The sequence below is a fragment of the Theropithecus gelada genome, chromosome 2 (genome assembly GCF_003255815.1).
Source record: "Theropithecus gelada isolate Dixy chromosome 2, Tgel_1.0, whole genome shotgun sequence".
NCBI classification, from domain to species: Eukaryota; Metazoa; Chordata; class Mammalia; order Primates; family Cercopithecidae; genus Theropithecus; species Theropithecus gelada.
In genome coordinates this window covers 41,601,516-41,622,059 of record NC_037669.1, presented here as the reverse complement: position 1 = coordinate 41,622,059, position 20,544 = coordinate 41,601,516, and the positions used below count along the sequence as shown (strand labels likewise).

The 20,544-nt window shown below is 38.2% G+C and overlaps 1 protein-coding gene across 2 annotated transcripts in view; it reads left to right on the top strand.

Moving 5' to 3' along the window:
- The window catches only part of IQCB1 (IQ motif containing B1), a 76,132-nt gene extending 56,255 nt beyond the window's left edge, over positions 1-19,877 (top strand). For both annotated transcript variants that reach the window (XM_025377790.1, XM_025377789.1), the window contains 3 exons: positions 2,668-2,799; positions 15,774-15,930; positions 19,078-19,877. In XM_025377790.1, coding sequence (XP_025233575.1) covers positions 2,668-2,799; positions 15,774-15,930; positions 19,078-19,307 — 519 coding nt within the window. In that variant the 3' untranslated portion in view covers positions 19,308-19,877. The remainder of the gene's footprint in view (positions 1-2,667; positions 2,800-15,773; positions 15,931-19,077) is intronic.
- The last annotated feature ends 667 nt before the right edge of the window (positions 19,878-20,544 follow it).

Sequence of the window (20,544 nt, the reverse complement as noted above, 5' to 3'; positions counted from 1 at the left end):
TATGAAATATCATTAGAAAAAGAAAAAAAGGTAGAATCTTTAATTTAAAAAAAAAAAAAAAAAGATGGATAGAAAACACTGCCAGTCTAGGAGGTCAAACAGCCAAACATTTGAAATCAAGAACAAGAAAAAACAGAAGAGAAAAAGTCAGATAACTGAAGATTTCCCAGAACTGAATGTCACAAATTTTAGATTAAGGGGACCAATTAAGTGTCCAATACAGTGACAGAAACACTTCCACATTTGTTTCATAATACTGTGAGATGTACTAGGAACAAAAGGACTTCTTGACAGCAACATTGGAAGCTAAAAAGTATTGAAGTGAGACTGTCACATATTTGAAGGAAAATGATTTCCAACTAGAATTCTATACCCAACCAAATTATTAATTAAAGATAAGGACAGACCAAAGACATTTTTAGATAAGAGGGAATAACCTGAGAAAGAAGGCAACATGGAATCCAAGAAACACACGGGAAAGATAAAAAGTAGTCACCGAGATGATGGTGAATGGAGACCACAGGATGACAGCTATGCCCAAGGTATAGAGAGCAGGTCAGGAAGCTCCAGAAAGTGTGTCCAAGAAAATGAATTTGATAGAATGCCTGATGTATTTTAATGTGTTGAAAAGTAGGGCAGAGTTTATAAAATACAATCGGTAGTATGGAAAAAAAAGCATGGGAGAAAAGAGAATTAATAATTCCAGAGAAAATAAAAATGTGCAAGGAAGGAAAAGTAATTATAGTATATTGTTCAAAAGTGAATAGCCTTTATGTGGTCATAATTTTACAAATATTGAACATTAATTTAACTAAAATTATGATATAATAATATAGGATGGATGGGGAGTAGAAGCAAGTGAAAGAGAGCTAAATTCATACCTTTCATACAAGAAAATCAATAGGTAATACCTATATCTGAAAAAAAAAAAATCACAGAAAAATAGGCGGAGCTAAATGTCAAAAGAATAAACTGAATTAAATTGTTGCCCTTGAGTCAGGGGACAGGGTAAATGGGTAACTCTAGTAAGAATTCTAGTAATTCTTTTTTTTTTTTTTTTTTTCTTTGAGACGGAGTCTCGCTCTGCCGCCCAGGCGGGAATGCAGTGGCCGGATCTCAGCTCACTGCAAGCTCCGCCTCCCGGGTTCACGCCATTCTCCTGCCTCAGCCTCCCGAGTAGCTGGGACTACAGGCGCCCGCCACCTCGCCCGGCTAGCTTTCTGTATTTTTTTAGTAGAGACGGGGTTTCACCGTGTCGGCCAGGATGGTCTCAATCTCCTGACCTCGTGATCCACCCGTCTCGGCCTCCCAAAGTGCTGGGATTACAGGCTTGAGCCCCCGCGCCCGGCCGAATTCTAGTAATTCTTATGCAGCTGACAAATTAAACAATAGCATTCTAGTAATTCTTACGAAACTGACACATTAAACGATAGAGTTATATCAGCAAACTTTTCTGGGAAGCGCTATATAATAAAATATTTTAAGCTTTGCAGGTCATGCAGTGTGTCACATGTATTCAGTTATAGCACAAAAGCAGCCATAGCCAATAGTAAACAAATGAGCATGTCTGTGTTCCAGTAAAATGTTATTTGTAGAGGTGGGGTACGATGACTCCCGTCTGTAATCTCAGCACTTTGGGAGGGCGAGTCAGGTGGATCACAAGGTCAAGAGATCAAGACCAGCCTGGCTAACATGGTGAAACCCCATCTCTACTAAAAAATACAAAAATTAGCCGGGTGTGGTGGTGCACGCCTGTCATCCCAGCTACTCTGGGCTGAGGCAGGGGAATTGCTTGAACCTGGGGAGTTGAAGGTTGCAGTGAGCTGAGATTGTGCCACTGCACTCCAGCCTGGTGACAGAGTGAGACTCTATCTCAAAAAAAAAAGTTATTTGTAAACATTAGATTTTGAATTTCATATAATTTTACATGCCACTAAATATTCTTTTCCCTTTAAATTGTTTAACAATGTAAAATGAAAAAACAAAACAAAACAAAAACACGAAAACAAAACCACACACACATTTTTAGCTCTCAAGCCCTATGAAAACAGGCAGCAGGCTAGATTTGGCCTGTGGGCAATGATTTGCTGACCCTTGCTTTAAATAATGGGAACATGTAACTTTGATGAAAATAAAAACAACAAAGACACAAGAAGAGTGAAAACAATTGGGAAGAATAATTGCAAATTTGTCCCATATCATGCCTATTACAAAATTTCTTTTTACCAGAGTCCATTCTGAAGGACATGGGAAATAATTCAGACAGAAATATACTGTCTCCTAGGTGTTTACAATCCTGTAGGCTGTGTAGAATTAAGGCCCCTTTTTTCTATAGACATAGAATCTGTCCTCTAGGGATCAAGTGACTTGTCCAGAATCATAGTTTATAAGGGACTAGAATTGAGACTAGAATCTATTGCTTTTTTCCTCTTCATTGCTTACTGCACAAATAATATGTGACTATATCCTTGTAAAAAGCACTACAGAAGACTGTGTATTTTCAAAATCACTATTCTCCTGCGTCTTGTCACAGTCCCATTCCCCTCCTTATACACACTCAGAGTTAATCAATATTGCAATGTGGTCACTACCATATGTTGTAGTGAGAAAATAGTTCTATTAGTTAGGGGAGAAAAATCACAAACCTTCAATTTTTTTTTCCTCCAGGCACTTAAATTCCTAGCAAAGTGCCATAAGAAAAAGAAACTATTTACTTCTTGGCGAGGACTCCAAGAACTCACTGATGCACGCCGAGTTGAACTGAAGCAACAAGTGGATGACTATGTCAGAAGACATTTGGTATGTAGGCTTCTGTGCCAAATCAGTATTACATTATTCCAGTGCATGATATTGATCAACAAAACAGTGTCTCTCATATATATGTGTGTGTGTGTGTGTGTGTGTGTGTGTGTGTGTGTGTATACATTTATTGCTGGTATAAGGTAATGCATTGGCTTTTCCATAGAAGTAATGGTATATCTTTTTATAGTTACATAGCCATAGAGGTATAGTCAGTGGTGAAGGAGACTCTGCTTTAAATCAGTTTTTTCCCATACTACGTCAATAAGACTTGTTCATTTCTTCTTTTGCAATATACAGTAAAACTCGAACTATTTTGAACCTTCCAGAAAGAGTATATGTAATTGTCAATCAATGATTATTCATTCTTACATTTGTTGGACTACTAATGTACCTCCAGAAGCCAATAAGATATAGCATTTGACTATTTGCCTCTTATGATCTTACCACAAATATACTGCTAGCGCCTTTATCCCAACAGAAATGTCCATATCTTTGACTTTCTATGACCACAGTATTGCAGGTCACGTGTTATTCACTTCTCCCACCTGAATTCTTGACCATCTACTCCTATGTGTCTTCAAAGGTCATTTCCCTTTCTGCCTTGGGAGTAACTCACCACTCCTGTCATTAATTTTAATCACCTGCACCTTTGCTGATTACCTCTACTTTCTTTACTCTTACAGTTTCTCCCATGCTTTCACACTTCTGTAATTTTATGGACAAAGTTGGCAGTTTATACATTTCAATCTATCAGAATTATTCCCTCATTTGAACCAACCACTCATAGTGTATCTTGGTGCTTTTCATGAGTTTTGTTGTGATTGTGGTGGTGGTGTTTGTGCCTGAGTTCATTCTCTCACACACACACATACATACACACACACACAGATACACACACACACTTCTCAAATTTGAAGGTTCTGGATAACTGATGTTAGAGGTTTGATGTGATATTTAGGCAGTCCTGTCATTCACCCTTTCATTCCTCCAGAGCGCCCAAAATGAAAGGACTTTTTGTAACAAACAAAAACCACTATACAAATGGAAATGAAGTGCAAATATATTAGTAGCTGAGCATGTATCTGGTAATCACTGGAACACAGCAATGGTAAAACCTGAATTGGATAGCATAGCTTAGTCCAAGAAGTGTAAGTAAGCCCTCTTACTTTCCCCTCCTGCTAATCTGGATTTAGGGACCCAAAACCTAATGGAGTCTGTGGAGAAAGAGAGGAGGAAAAAACCACCCTTCTATGTCAGGCCCTCTGTGATTACCATAAAGAGGTAGACACTGGAAAAAGTCCTGACATCTGTTTCTGGCCAAGATGGAGTAACAGGGACTAGATTTACTTCCTGCCTGAAACAACCAGAAAAAGAAACAAACATAAACAGATAAAAATGTATGAGAAAATCGTTTTCAAGACCCTGGACATCAGACAACAAAGAACAATAATTTCTGAGAGGGAACAAAGCGAGCCCTATAATTACCCCAGCTTACTGCCTTGAAAGAGTTTTTAGGCCATAGCTCAAGGAAGAGAAGAGCTCTTTAGAATCCTTGAGTTAAGGAGATGGCACTGAGAGTCTGGTGACACCAAGAGAGCTAGACTTGATAGAACAGAGTACCAGAGCAAAGAGAGCTGCAAAGAGAGAGAACCCCAGATATCTACAGAATCTACCCCTTGAGTATTCTCCAGAATACTAATCAGCATGTACATGTGAGGAAATTATCTAAAGCCAAATTTTCCAAACAGTCATCTGAAAAGGTAAGACGGAAGTGTGTCTGGAACTCACATAGGTCCAGGAATAGTGCCTGTTCCCGTCAAATACGCTGGAGAAACTCATAATTCACAGGGTATTGTGAAGCGTACTCAGGAAGACCTTCCCTTAATAGTAGATTATGATTAGCCTAGACAGCTCCATTCTGCCAAACAAATTATAAAATCAAGAGTCAAAAAAAGATTAAAATGTTTTCATGTAATTTAACAGCATTCCAAAAAAAGACTCAAAATTTTAAGAAATGTCAAAATATCCAGCACCCAACAAGGTAAAAGTCACAATGTCTAGCAGCTAATGAAATATTAAAGGCATGCATGGAAGTGGGAAAATAGGACCCATAATGAGGAGGATATTCAATCAAACCAACCCAGAAATTACATAGATGTTAAAATTGGCAGAGAAGGGCATTAAAACAGTCATTATAACTGTATTCTATATGTTCAAAAAGTCAAGTAGAAATATGGAAAATATTTTTAAAATACCTGAATCAAACTCCTAGAGATAAAAACTTCAAAGTATGGTGTGAAAAATATACTTGATCAAATTAATAGCAGATTAGACTTTGCTGGATGGAAGTCTAATAATAAATTAATAATAAAGGTGAAGCCATAGTAGTAGATACTGCACAAAATGAGTCACAGAGAGGGAAAAAAGAGAAAAATATTTGAAAAGACCATTACTGAGCTGTGGGACTGTAAGTGACCCAATAAATGAAAAATTGGAATCCCTGAAGGAAATGTAGAGAAAAATAATGGCTGAAAACTTTCCAAACTAAAAATGATAAGCCCATACCCAAACCAGTTAAGGCACAAGTACATGGAAAAAACTGTGCCAAGGAATATCATAATCAAAATTGTCAAACCAGTGATACGTGAAAATCTTAAAAACAAAAAAAATTTTAAATGTTATATAAAGACAAAAATTACATTGCTCAGTAGGAACAGTGCAAGCAAGAAGATACCTTGCTTTAAAGTACTGAAAGGAAAAAAAGTTGTCCAACCTAGAATTCTGTACCTGGCAAAAAAAATTGTTAAAAATAAGCTTTTTCAGACATACAAAAGCTGAAAGACTTGATCACCAGTACACTTGCACTACCAAAAAAGAATTTAACATTCCAGAAATGTTATAAAAAATGTTAAATTCTTTTTATTCATATAGATTGAGGGAGTAAAAATGCACATTTACATGCTTATATTGCAAACTCCTCTCCAGCAAAATAAACAATCAACGGTAAACAGCCTATAGCATGGGAAAAAATAGTTGCAAGCTATACATCTAACAAAGGGCTAATATCTAGAATCTACAAGGAACTCAACTCAAGAAGAAAAAAACCCATTAAAAAGTGGGCAAAGCCGGATGCTGTGGCTCATGCCTATAATCTCAGCACTCTGGGATGCCAAGGCAGGAGGAGTACTTGAGCCCAGGAATTCGAAACCAGCTTAGGCAACATGGTGAAACCTGGTCTCTACAAAAAATTTAAAAATTAGCCAGGCATGGTGGTGCCTGTCTGCGGTCCCAGCTACTTGAGAGGCTGAAGTGGGGTGATCATTTGAGCTCAGGAGGTTGAGGCTGCAGTGAGGCATGTTCATGCTACTGCACTCCAGCCCGGGTGGCCGAGAGAGACCCTGTCTCAAAAAAAAAAAAAAAAAATGGGCAAGAAACATGAACAGACATACAAGTGGTCAACAAACAATGAAAAATGCTCAATATCACTAATCATCAGAGAAATGTAAATTAAAATCATAATAAATAACCATATTATACCAGTTAAAATGACTATTATTACAAAATCAAAAACAACAGATGTTAGCAAGGATGTGGAGAAAAGGGAACACTTACACACTGTTGGTGGGAATGTAAATCAGAAATGTTAAGTTCTTTAACGTGTAAAACACTTAACATTTCTGTTTAAAATGATGCCAGGAAAAGATACCAGAGAGAAATCTGGCTCTACATAAAGAAATTAAGAGCACTGGAAATGGTAATTACAGCCATGTGTCACATAATGAATTTTCAGTCAGTGTTGGTCCATATATACAACAGTGGTCACATAATATTGTAATGGCATATTTTTACTGGACATTTTCTATATTTTTATATGTTTACATATGCAAAAACTTACCATTGCATTAAAATTGATTACAGTATTCAGTACAATAACATGCTGTACAGATTTGTAGCCTAAGAGCAATAGGGTATACCACATAGCCTACATAGGTAGTAGTCTATACCATTTAAGTTTGTGTAGGTACACTCGATGACAGGCGCACAGTGACAAAATCACCTAACAGCACATTTCTCTGAACCTATTCCTGTCGTTAAGCAAGGCATGACTGTACTTGGGTAAATATACAGTAGTCCCCCGTTAATCTCAGAAGATGCATTCCAAGACCCCCAATGGAAGACTAAAACTGCAGATAGTACTGAACCCTGTATATATCATGTTTTTTCCTATACATACATACTTATGATAAAGTTTAATTTATAAATTACACACAGTAAGAGATTAACAACCACAGTAATAAAGTAGAACAATTATCATAATATACTGTAATAAAAGTTATATGAATGTGGTCTCTCTGTCTCTCTCAAAATATCTTATTGTACTCTACTGCAGGTAACTGAAACCACAGAAAGTGAAACCTTGGATAACTGGGGGATTGCTATACTATTGAGAGGTTCTTATACTATATATGAAGTGATATGTTATCATCTGAAGGTAGATTTATAAGTTAACCATGTATGGTATGAACCTTAAAGCAACCACTAAAATTTAAAAAACAAAGAGTTATAGCTAACGACTGATAATAAAATAGCTAATAAGTCTACAAAAGAGATGAAATTGAATCATAAAATATACTTGATCAAAAAAGGCAGAAAAAGAGGAAAAATAAAGTGATGGGACAAAAAGAAAGCAAAATGATAGACTCAAATGTGATTGTATCAGTAATTACAATAGCTAAAAATGGTCTGAACACCCCAATTAAAAAGCAAAGTAGCAGACTGAATAAAAAAGCCTGATTATATGTTGATTACAAGAAACATACTTTAAATATGAAAAAAGGTGGAACAAGTATAATGATAAAGGAATCAATTAAGAGGACATAAGAATTTTAAATGTTTATATACCTAATAACAGTGCTCCAAAATACATGTAGCCAACATGAATGAACCTTGATGACATGCTAACTGAAATAAGCCAGATACAAAAGGACAAATATTATCTGATTCCACTTATCTAAGATACCTAGAGAAGGCAAATTGATAGAAATAGAAAATTGAATTGCGGTTTTCAGGAGTAGAAGTTGGGGAGTAGGATGAGAAGATAGTATTTAAAGAGTATGGAATTTCAATTTGGGCAAATATAAAAGTTCTGGAGATGAACAGTGGCAGTGGTCATGTAACAATATGAATGTACTTTAATACCACTGAACTGTACAATTAAAAATGGTTAAAATGATAAATCTTATGTATATTTTACCACAATAAAAAAATACATGAAGCAAACACTGATAGAACTGTGATGAGGAATAAAGCCACAATTCTTTCAATAACCCTCTCAACAACAACTTATAGAACAAGCACGCAGAAAAGCAGCAAGGATATGGTAGATATGAACAACACTATTAAACAACTTGATCTAATTGACATTTTTGGAAAACTTCACCAAATAACATTCTTCTTAATGAACATTGCACATAGAACATTTACCAAGATGGACTATGTTCTGTACCATCAAATAAATCTCAATAAACTAAAAAATATATATATACAAAGTATATTCTCTGCCCACAATAGAATTAAGTTAGAAGTCAATAACAGAAATATCTCTGGTTATATTACCAACTATATGGAAACTAAACAACACACTTCTAAATAACCAAAGGCTCAAAGAAGAAATCAGAAGGGAAATTATAAAGTATTTCAAACTGAATGAAAACTCCACCTTTCACAACTTGTAGATTCCCCAAAAGCAGTATTTAGAAGGAAATTTTTATCACTAAACACCTGTATTTTAAAAAGAAGATAGGTCTCAAATCAAAGGCCTCAAAGAGCTGGGCACAGTAGCCTGTGACAACTACTTGGGAGGCTGAGGCGGGAGGATTTCCTGAGCCCAGGAGTTTAAGGCTATAGTGGTCCATGACTGTGCCTGTGAATAGCCACTGTACTCCAGCCTGGGCAACATAGCAAGACTATGTCTCTTAAAAAAAAAAACAAACAGAAACAGACAGCCCCTCCTTTCTCACTAAAAAACAAAAACAAGAAAACCCTCAGCTTATAACTTAAAAAACTAGAAACGGAGAAAATTAAACTCCAAGTAAGCAGAAGAAAGGAAATAAAGATAAAAGGGAAATCAATAAACTAGGAAACAAAAGCAATAGAGAAAAATAAATGAAACTAAAAGCTGATTGTTTGAGAAGATCAATAAAATTTATAAAACTGCAGCCAGACTGACCAGGAAAAAGAAGACATAAATTACCAACATCAGGAGGTAAGAGAATGACATCAATATAGACTATACAGATATTGAAGAATAAGAGAATATTAGTACCTTTATACCAATACAACAATTTTTATGAAATAGACAAATCCTCAAAAGACAAATTACCGCAGTTCACCTGAGAATAGATAAAATGAATAATCTCATAAATCTATATGTCTACTAAATTGTAGCTGAAAACCTCTCCACAAGAAAACTTGCATGGCTGGATTGCTTCACTGATTCATTTAAGAAGGAAATAATGCCAATTCCATAAAAAATTGAAGAAGAGGAAATACTTTCCAACTCATTTTATAAGACCAGCAATACCCTGACACCATAACCAGAGACCTTACAAGCAAAGAATTTCAGAATAATATTCCTCATGAACATTTATCTCAAAATTCTAAACATTAAAACTTTTAACAACATGGATAAATCTCAAAATAGTTATTCATTTAGCAAATTGAATCTAACAATATGTTGAAAGGCTAGTATATCATGAACAAGTAAAGTTTATCTCAGGTATAATTTACCATATTAACAGACTCAGACTAAGAAAAATCATATTATTATATCAATAAATGCAGAAAAAGAGCTTGACAAAATACAACATCTAGTCCTGACACCCCACACACCCCAAGAACGAAATCTTAACAAACTGGGAATTTGGAGAAAATTTTCTTCACTTGATGAAAGATATCTATGAAATACCTACAACTGACATCATGTTCAATGACAAAAGACTGAATGTTTCTCCTCTAAGATTAGGAACAAGGCAGAATGTCGTTCAGCACAATCATAATCCCATCAGGTTTTCTTGTGGAAATTGACACACTGATTCTAAAATTCATATAGAAATACAAAGGGCCTAGAATAGAATAGCTAAGTAACTGCAAAAAAGAACAGAGTTGGAGGGCTAACGTTACCTGATTGCAATTATAAAGCTATAGAATCAAAACAGTGATATTGATACAAAGATACAAAAACAAATCAGTAGAACATACTTGAATCCAGAAATAAATCCACTTGTATAGCCAACTAATTATTGACAGAGATGCACAGTTAATATAGTAGAAAAACTGGAGCAATTGGCTATCCATATATAAAAAAAATTGAACTTGAAGCCATACATCACTTCATATACAAAATTTAACTCAAAGTAGATCATAGGCCTAAATGCAAAACCTAAAACTATAAAACTTCTAAAAGGAAACAATGGAGAAATATTGTGACCTTTTTTTAAATTATTATTTTTATTTTTATTATACTTTAAGTTTTAGGGTACATGTGCACAACGTGCAGGTTTGTTACATATGTATACTTGTGCCATGTTGGTGTGCTGCACCCATCAACTCATCAGCACCCATCAACTCGTCATTTACATCAGGTATAACTCCCAATGCCATCCCTCCCCCCTGCCCCCTCCCCATAATAGGCCCCAGTGTGTGATGTTCCCCTTCCCGTGTCCAAGTGATCTCATTGTTCAATTCCCACCTATGAGTGAGAACATGCGATGTTTGGTTTTCTGTTCTTGTGATAGTTTGCTGAGAATGATGGTCTCCAGCTGCATCCATGTCCCTACAAAGGACATGAACTCATCCTTTTTTATGACTGCATAGTATTCCATGGTGTATATGTACCACATTTTCTTAATCCAGTCTGTCACTGATGGACATTTGGGTTGATTCCAAGTCTTTGCTATTGTGAATAGTGCCGCAATAAACATATGTGTGCATGTGTCTTTATAGCAGCATGATTTATAATCCTTTGGGTATATGCCCAGTAATGGGATGGCTGGGTCATATGGTATTTCTAGTTCTAGATCCTTGAGGAATCACCATACCGTTTTCCACAATGGATGAACTAGTTTACAATCCCACCAACAGTGTAAAAGTGTTCGTATTTCTCCACATCCTCTCCAGCACCTGTTGTTTCCTGATTTTTTAATGATTGCCATTCTAACTGGTGTGAGATGGTATCTCATTGTGGTTTTGATTTGCATTTCTCTGATGGCCAGTGATGACGAGCATTTTTTCATGTGTCTGTTGGCTGTGTGAAGGTCTTCTTTTAAGAAATGTCTGTTCATATCCCTTGCCTACTTTTTGATGAGGTTGGTTGTTTTTTTCTTGTAAATTTGTTTGAGTTCTTTGTAGGTTCTGGATATTAGCCCTTTGTCAGATGACTAGATTGCAAAAATTTTCTCCCATTCTGTAGGTTGCCTGTTTACTCTGATGGTAGTTTCTTTTGCTGTACAGAAGCTCTTTAGTTTAATTAGATCCCATTTGTCAATTTTGGCTTTTGTTGCCATTGCTTTTGGTGTTTTAGACATGAAGTCCTTGCCCATGCCTATGTCCTGAATGGTATTATCTAGGTTTTCTTCTAGGGTTTTTATGGTGTTAGGTCTAACATTTAAGTCTCTAATCCATCTTGAATTAATTTTCATATAAGGAGTAAGGAAAGGATCCAGTTTCAGCTTTCTACTTATGGCTAGCCAGTTTTCCCAGCACCATTTATTAAATAGGGAATCCTTTCCCCATTTCTTATTTTTGTCAGGTTTGTCAAAGATCAGATGGCTGTAGATGTGTGGTATTATTTCTGAGGCCTCTGTTCTGTTCCATTGGTCTATATCTCTGTTTTGGTACCAGTACCATGCTGTTTTGGTTACTGTAGCCTTGTAGTATAGTTTGAAGTCAGGTAGCGTGATGCCTCCAGCTTTGTTCTTTTGACTTAGGATTGTCTTGGCAATGCGGGCTCTTGTTTGGCTCCATATGAACTTTAAAGCAGTTTTTTCCAATTCTGTGAAGAAACTCATTGGTAGCTTGATGGGGATGGCATTGAATCTGTAAATTACCTGGGGCAGTATGGCCATTTTCACAATATTGATTCTTCCTATCCATGAGCATGGTATGTTCTTCCATTTGTTTGTGTCCTCTTTCATTTCACCGAGCAGTGGTTTGTAGTTCTCCTTGAAGAGGTCCTTTACATCCCTTGTAAGTTGGATTCCTAGATATTTTATTCTCTTTGAAGCAATTGTGAATGGAAGTTCATTCCTGATTTGGCTCTCTGTTTGTCTGTTACTGGTGTATAAGAATGCTTGTGATTTTTGCACGTTAATTTTGTATCCTGAGACTTTGCTGAAGTTGCTTATCAGCTTAAGGAGGTTTTGGGCTGAGACGATGGGGTTTTCTAAATATACAATCATGTCATCTGCAAGCAGGGACAATTTGACTTCTTCTTTTCCTAACTGAATACCCTTGATTTCTTTCTCTTGCCTGATTGCCCTAGCCAGAACTTCCAACACTATGTTGAATAGGAGTAGTGAGAGAGGGCATCCCTGTCTTGTGCCAGTTTTCAAAGGCAATGCTTCCAGTTTTTGCCCATTCAGTATATTGGCTGTGAGTTTGTCATAAATAGCTCTTATTATTTTGAGATATGTTCCATCAATACCGAATTTATTGAGAGTTTGTAGCATGAAGGGCTGTTGAATTTTGTCGAAGGCCTTTTCTGCATCTATTGAGATAATCATGTGGTTTTTGTCTTTGGTTCTGTTTATATGCTGGATTACGTTTATTGATTTGCGTATGTTGAACCAGCCTTGCATCCCAGGGATGGAGCCCACTTGATCATGGTGGATAAGCTTTTTTTGATGTGCTGCTGGATTTGGTTTGCCAGTATTTTATTGAGGATTTTGCATCGATGTTCATCAGGGATATTGGTCTAAAATTCTCTTTTTTTGTTGTGGCTTTGGTATCAGGATGATGTTGGCCTCATAAAATGAGTTAGGGAGGATTCCCTCTTTTTCTATTGATTGGAATAGTTTCAGAAGGAATGGTACCAGCTCCTCCTTGTACCTCTGGTAGAATTCGGCTGTGAATCCATCTGGTCCTGGACTTTTTTTGGTTGGTAGGCTATTAATTATTGCCTCAATTTCAGAGCCTGCTTTTGGTCTATTCAGGGATTCAACTTCTTCCTGGTTTAGTCTTGGGAGAGTGTAAGTGTCCAGGAAATTATCCATTTCTTCTGTGTTTTCTAGTTTATTTGCATAGAGGTGTTTATAGTATTCTCTGGTGGTAGTTTGTATTTCTGTGGGGTCGGTGGTGATATCCCCTTTATCATTTTTTATTGTGTCTATTTGATTCTTTTCTCTTTCCTTCTTTATTAGTCTTGCTAGCGGTCTGTCAATTTTGTTGATCTTTTCAAAAAACCAACTCCTGGATTCACTGATTTTTTTTGGAGGGTTTTTGTGTCTCTCCTTCAGTTCTGCTCTGATCTTAGTTATTTCTTGCCTTCTGCTAGCTTTTGAATGTGTTTGCTCTTGCTTCTCTAGTTCTGTTAATTTTGATGTTAGAGTGTCAATTTTAGATCTTTCCAGCTTTCTCTTGTGGGTATTTAGTGCTATAAATTTCCCTCCACACACGGCTTTAAATGTGTCCCAGAGATTCTGGTATGTTGTGTCTTTGTTCTCATTGGTTTCAAAGAATATCTTTATTTCTGCCTTCATTTCATTATGTGCCCAGTAGTCATTCAGGAGCAGTTTCCAGTTTCCATGTAGTCGAGCGGTTTTGATTTTCTTAGTCCTGAGTTCTAGTTTGATTGCACTGTGGTCTGAGAGACAGTTTGTTATAATTTCTGTTGTTGTACATTTGCTGAGGAGTGAATAAAGCTGTATTTTTTAATAAAGTTCTTTTAACCTAAGTGCTTAAAAAAATTTTAGGGGTCCTGAGCTTTTAAAAATAATCAGCCTGGCCACCTATAAAGCATGGCCAATGAATCTCTTCTTTTTAGTTATTATTATACTTTAAGTTCTGGGATACATGTGCGAAACGTGCAGGTGTGTTACATGGGTATAACGTGCCATGGGTGGTTTGGGACCCATCAACCTGTCATCTACATTTGGTTTTTCTCCTAATGCTATCCCTCCCCTAGCTCCCCATCCCCCGATAGGCCCCACTGTGTGATGTTCCCCTCCCTGCGTCCACGTGTTCTCATTTTTCAACTTCCACTTATGGGTGAGAACATGCAGTATTTGGTTTTCTGTTCTTGTGTTAGTTTGCTGAGAATGATGGTTTCCAGCTTCCAGGACATAAACCATGTCCCTGCAAAGGACATGAACTCATCCTTTTTTAGGGCTGCATAGTATTCCATGGTGTATATGGCCAACGAATCTCTTAAGTGCTTATCAAGCATATTAGCAACTCCTCCCTTAGCCAAGCACCAGAACCTAATTGGAGAGAGGGGCAGAACCACAACTGAAAGTTTTTAAAGCAGAGATGGAATGAGGATAGACAGAAGCATGCCTTCTCTCCAATAAATAATCAGTTCCTAAGCTCTGTAGAGAGGACATATTGCTTTTAACAGTTTTAATCATTTACAAATTTAATCACCTTTATAAAAATTATATACCCAAGCCCCACACACCCCAAGAAATTCTGATACAGTAAGTTTTGTGTGGCTTCATGTTCCTATATTTTTAAAATTTATTTATTTTCAGAGTGGTAAAATAGATAAAATGTAAAAAGTACCATTTTGACTATGTTTAAATGTAGTGTACTAGCATTGAGTACGTTCATATTGTTTGTGCAACCATCACCACCATCCATCTTGAGAACTTTTTTCATCTTGCAGAACTGAAACTCTGCATCCATTAAACACTAACTCACCATTCCCCCACTACCCAGCTCCTGGCAACCATTAAACACTAACTCACCATTCCCCCACTACCCAGCTCCTGGCAACCATTAAACACTAACTCACCATTCCCCCACTACCCAGCTCCTGGCAACCACCATTCTACTTCCTGTCTCTATGAATTTGCCTACTCTAAGTACCCCATTAGTGGAATCATACTTCGTTGTTTCACTTGGTATAATGTCTTCAAGGTTCATGTTTTAGCATGTGTCAGAATTTTCTACTTTTTAAAGGCTGAATAATATTCCATTATGTATACTACATTTTGTTTATCCAAGGAACACTTGGGTTCCTTCCACCCTTTGGGTATTGTGAATAATGCTACTGTGAGCATGTGTGTACAAATAGCTGTTTGTGTACTTGCTTTCAATTCTTTTGGGTGAGTACCCAGAACTGTAAATGCTAGATTATATGCTAAGTCTTTTTAAAAATTTTTTGAGGAACTGCCATACTGTTTTCCATAGTGGCTGTACCATTTTACATTTCCACCAGTCACACACAGGGTTCCAGTTTCTGTACATCCTTGTCAGCATTAGTTATTTTTGTTGTAGTCATTGTTTTTGATAGCAGCTAATAGATATGAAGTTGTATCTTATGGTTTGAACTTGCATTTTCCTAATTAGTGTGAGCATCTTTTCATGTGTTTACTGGCCGTTTCTTTATCTTTTTTCAGAAATGTCTATTCAAGTCATTTTTTTTCCACAGGATTATATTTTGTTCATTTTTTAATCAGGTTGTTTTTTTGTAGTTGTTTTTTATATCCTCTCCGGTAATTCCACAGTGTCTGAGAAAGTAAAGTATGGTCACATACGAAAAAGAAAGACAAAAAACTTCTCCACCATTATTTTTATCTAAAACTTTTAAGAGACTATTTAATACTTGCGTAAGAATACAAGATAGACATCAATCATAAGATTCAATTGATAAAATGAGAGACAGCTAAGCATTCTAAAACCTCTGCTAAGTGGTTGGGTACTTTGATACCTATGTCCTCTTTGTGATAAGTTTTTCTGTCCTGTGTTTCCAGGGCTCTCCAATGTCAGATGTGGTCAGTAGGGAACTCCATGCCCAAGCTCAAGAACGACTGCAACACTACTTCATGGGCAGGGCCGTGGAAGAGCGAGCCCAGCAGCACAGAGAAGCTCTGATGGCACAGATCAGCACCAATGTTGAACAGCTAATGAGTATGTGCTCATTTTACTTTTGTTCTCTAAAAGGAACAACCTATGCAAGGTTTGTGACATCCAAAACCTTCAGAAGGAAACCATTAGTAAGCATCTTTAGCTCATCCCCTAACCTCAGGAAATTTTTACATAGATCAGACCAGCACATAATGTTTTCAAATGATGCAGATTTTATAACCTCCTTCTTACGTGTTTCCCCAAGCCTTGCCATCATTCATATGTGTCACTCCGAAGTTATTAATTTCAGATGCTGAGCCCTACTAGCCATCTTTTACTATGTAATCTGAAAAGCTTTTGGTCATATTTTATAAGTAGATGATGACAATAGTTACAGTGTCATTCTCTTGTAGCGCATTTTATAATTTTTTTTTATTTTTTTGAGACGAAGTCTTCCTCCGTTGCCAGGCTGGAGTGCAGTGGCGTGATCTTGGCTCACTGCAACCTCTGCCTCCCAGGTTTAAATGATTATCCTGCCTCAGCTGGGACTACAGGTGAGCACCACCATGCCCAGCTAATTTTTGTAGTTTTAGTAGACACAGAGTTTCACCATGTTGGCCAGGATGGTCTCGGTCTCTTGACCTTGTGACCTGCCTACCTCGGCCTCCCAAAGTGCTGCGATTATAGGTGTGAGCAACCGCACCTGGTCTATAATTTTTAATGAAGTACTTTTACAAAAATTAATTCATCATAACCACTGACCCATTTAACGAGAGATCCCATCCATGAAGCCCCTGTGTTTCAGTCAGCCTCTTGGATTTCTTTAGTGTATGTGAACAGAAAGGACCAGTGTTTTCTTTAATGGCTACTATTTGGGAATTTTATATTTTGAAATTGGATAAATGGCTGAAACTGAGCCTCTCATCTATAGGACGAGGTTCTATTAAAGTTTCTGTTCTTGATGGACTGAAGCCTTTTTCTCTCATCTCGTCAAAGTCATTCTCCGTCCAGCTTTGATCCGTTGCTGGCGATGAGCTGCGCTCCTTTGCCGGGGGAGATGCGCTCTTGTTTTTTGAATTTCCAGCTTTTCTGCCCTGCTTTTTCCCCATCTTTGTGGTTTTATCTGCCTCTGGTCTTTGATGATGGTGATGTACTGATGGGGTTTTGGTGTAGGTGTCCTTCCTGTTTGATAGTTTTCCTTCTAACAGTCAGGACCCTCAGCTGTAGGTCTGTTGGAGATTGCTTGAGGTCCACTCCAGACCCTGTTTGCCTGGGTAACAGCAGCAGAGGCTGCAGAAGATAGAATATTTCTGAACAGCAAGTGTACCTGTCTGATTCTTGCTTTGGAAGCTTCCTCTCAGGGGTGTACTCCACCCTGTGAGGTGTAGGGTGTCAGACTGCCCCTAGTGGGGGATGTCTCCCAGTTAGGCTACTCAGGGGTCAGGGACCCGCTTGAGCAGGGAGTCTGTCCCTTCTCAGATCTCAACCTCCGTGTTGGGAGATCCACTGCTCTCTTCAAAGCTGTCAGACAGAGTCGTTTGCGTCTGCAGAGCTTTCTGCTGCTTTGTTATTGTTTTCTGTGCCCTGCCCCCAGAGGTGGAGTCTACAGAGACAGGCAGGTTTCCTTGAGCTGCTGTGAGCTCCACCCAGTTCGAGCTTCCCAGCAGCTTTGTTTACCTACTTAAGCCTCAGCAATGGCGGGCGCCCCTCCCCCAGCCTCGCTGCTGCCTTGCCGGTAGATCACAGACTGCTGTGATAGCAATGAGGGAGGCTCCGTGGGTGTGGGACCCTCCCGGCCAGGTGTGGGATATGATCTCCTGGTGTGCCTGTTTGCTGAAAGCGCAGTATTGGGGTGGGAGTTACCCGATTCTCCAGGTGTTGTGTGTCTCAGTTCCCCTGGCTAGGAAAAGGGATTCCCTTCCCCCTTGCGCTTCTCAGGTGAGGCAATGCCTCGCCCTGCTTCAGCTCTCGCTGGTCGGGCTGCAGCAGCTGACCAGTACCGATCGTCCGGCACTCCCCAGTGAGATGAACCCAGTACCTCAGTTGAAAATGCCGAAATCACCGGTCTTCTGTGTCGCTGGCGCTGGGAGTTGAAGACTGGAGCTGCTCCTATTCGGCCATCTTGCTCCGCCAAGTTTCTGTTCTTTAAATAAACCATCTTGGCCAGGCGAGGTGGCTCACGCCTCTAATCTCAGCACTTTGGGAGGCCGAAGTGGCGGATCACGAGGTCAGGAGTTTGAGACCAGCATAACCAACATGGTGAAACCCCATCTAAAAATATAAAAATTAGCTGGGCATGGTGGTGGGTGCCTGTAATCCCAGCTACTCGGGAGGCTGAGGCAGGAGAATTGCTTGAACCCGGGAGGCGGAGGTTGTAGTGAGCAGAGATCGTGCCACTGCACTCCAGCGTAGGTGACAGAGTAAGACTCTGTCTCAAAAATAATAAAATAAATAAATAAATAAACCATCTTACAAAAATCTACATCTTTTTTTATTCCTTTAAACACAGAAATGGCCGGGCGCGGTGGCTCATGCCTGTAATCCCAACATTTTGGGAGGCCGAGGTAGGCAGATCATCTGAGGTTAGGAGTTCGAGACCAGCCTGAATGACATGGTGAAACCCCCATCTCTACTAAAAATGCAAAATTAGCCAGACATGGTGGTGCATGCCTGTAATCCCAGCTACTCGGGAGGCTGAGGTAGGAGAATTACTTGAACCCAGGAGGCGGAGGTTGCAGCGAGCTGAGATCGCACCATTACATTCCAGCCTGAGCAACAAGAGCAAAACTCCATCTCAAAAAAAACAGAAATGGGCCAAATATGTTGACTCATGGCTGTAATCCCAACACTTAGGGAAGCTGAGGCAGAAGGATTGCTTGAGTCCAGAAGTTTGAGACCAGCCTGGGCAGCATAGTGAGATCTCTACAAAAAAGAGAAAATATATTAGCTGGGTGTGGTGGCATAGTCCCAGGTACTCAGGAAGCTGAGGTGGGAGAATCACTTGAGCCCAGGAGGTTGAGGCTGCAGTGAACCATGATCATGCTACTGCACTCCAGCTTAGGCAATAGAGCAAGACCCTGTCTCAAAAGTAATACATTCAGAGTTGGAATGCTGTTTCTGCCTGCAGAGTTACAGCTCTGTAGCTTCCAAGTTCCTACCTGCCTGGCATAGGACTCTTGTTCTCATCTATTTATTTTCTGTCCACTACAGAGGCACCAAGTCTAAAGGAGGCAGAAGGCAAAGAACCTGAGCTCTTCCTAAGTAGATCCAGGCCTGTGGCAGCCAAGGCCAAGCAGGCCCATCTCACAACCCTGAAGCACATACAAGCACCCTGGTGGAAGAAGCTTGGGGAAGAATCTGGAGATGAGGTTGATGTTCCAAAGGATGAGCTTAGTGTAGAATTAGAAACTTTATTCATTGGTGGAACCAAACCACCTTAGTGAGTTACCCTAAGAATTGACACAAATCTCATATTTTAGGAGATTATATTGGTTCTACCTCTGGCATGCTAGTAGACTAGGGCCATCCTAACTTATTATTTTCCAGAGGTGACAAGACCTCCAGTAAGCAAAGAGTTATCTTCTACCTCTCTCTCAATTTTCTTTTTCTTTTCTCTGTATCCTCATCCTTGACCACACACAGATTTGTGTGGCTTTTATTGTAGAACTAAACTTAGCATAGTGTTCTGTTGTTTACATGAAGTGTGTTTTTCTTTGGTTTCTGCTGTTTTCCAACTAAAGATTTTTTTCTAAATAAAGATTTTCAACAATTGATTTGAAAAATTTGTCAGGATTATTTCAACTTTCCACATTTGTTATCTGGAATTCCTATTTCCTATTAACATAGGAGGTGTGTGCAGAGTTTATTAATGTGAGGGAAAGAAATGCTCAATTGAAGAACATTTCCCTATTTTCTATAAAGCAGTGGTTGAACTCATTTTCTATTTTGTTATTTCTAAAAGGAACTACCTACCAAAAAAATGCATTCTTTCTATTAAACTATGAGAACTATATAATGTACAGTTTCCCTTTTTGTCTTTTCTCCTAGGAATCTCAGAGTTAAATATAATGTTTAATTTTTGTTATAATCCTAGGTACCTTTATGATTATTTGGTTCCAACCTAATACTTTTCAATTTCCATGTTTGCTTTAAATATGTTTTAATACCATAAAATTGAAGCCACTTCAGTTTGTGTTTGTAACAATATGGAATTTAAGTTAAAATCAGTTAACAAATCATAACTCCATATCATAAAGAATCTGGAAGATGCTTTTTGTAAAATGAGTGAAAATACCCGTATTTCTGGATATAAGATCAAATTGTATAATGTTGTACAATCTCTAATGTTAACTTTAGTAAAATTCTAGTCAAAATTCCTATATTTGTACTTATAATTGGAAAAGAAATGTAGAAAAATTATGTAAGAGTGTTGCTCCCAATTTAGCAGAGAAAATGCCAGATAATCTAGAACAATAATTTTTCTTGAGCCCATTACATAGCTGAGGACTGAAGCCAACCATGTAAACTGGGATAGGACTCTCTTTCTGTGAAATGAAGTATTTCATCTATAGCAGAGCACAAGAGAAAAGTGGCTAGGTAAGAAGAAATCAAATAAATTTGAATTATTTTATTATCAAAACCTGCTGTTGCATCCTCTGCACCTGTCACCTAGTAGTA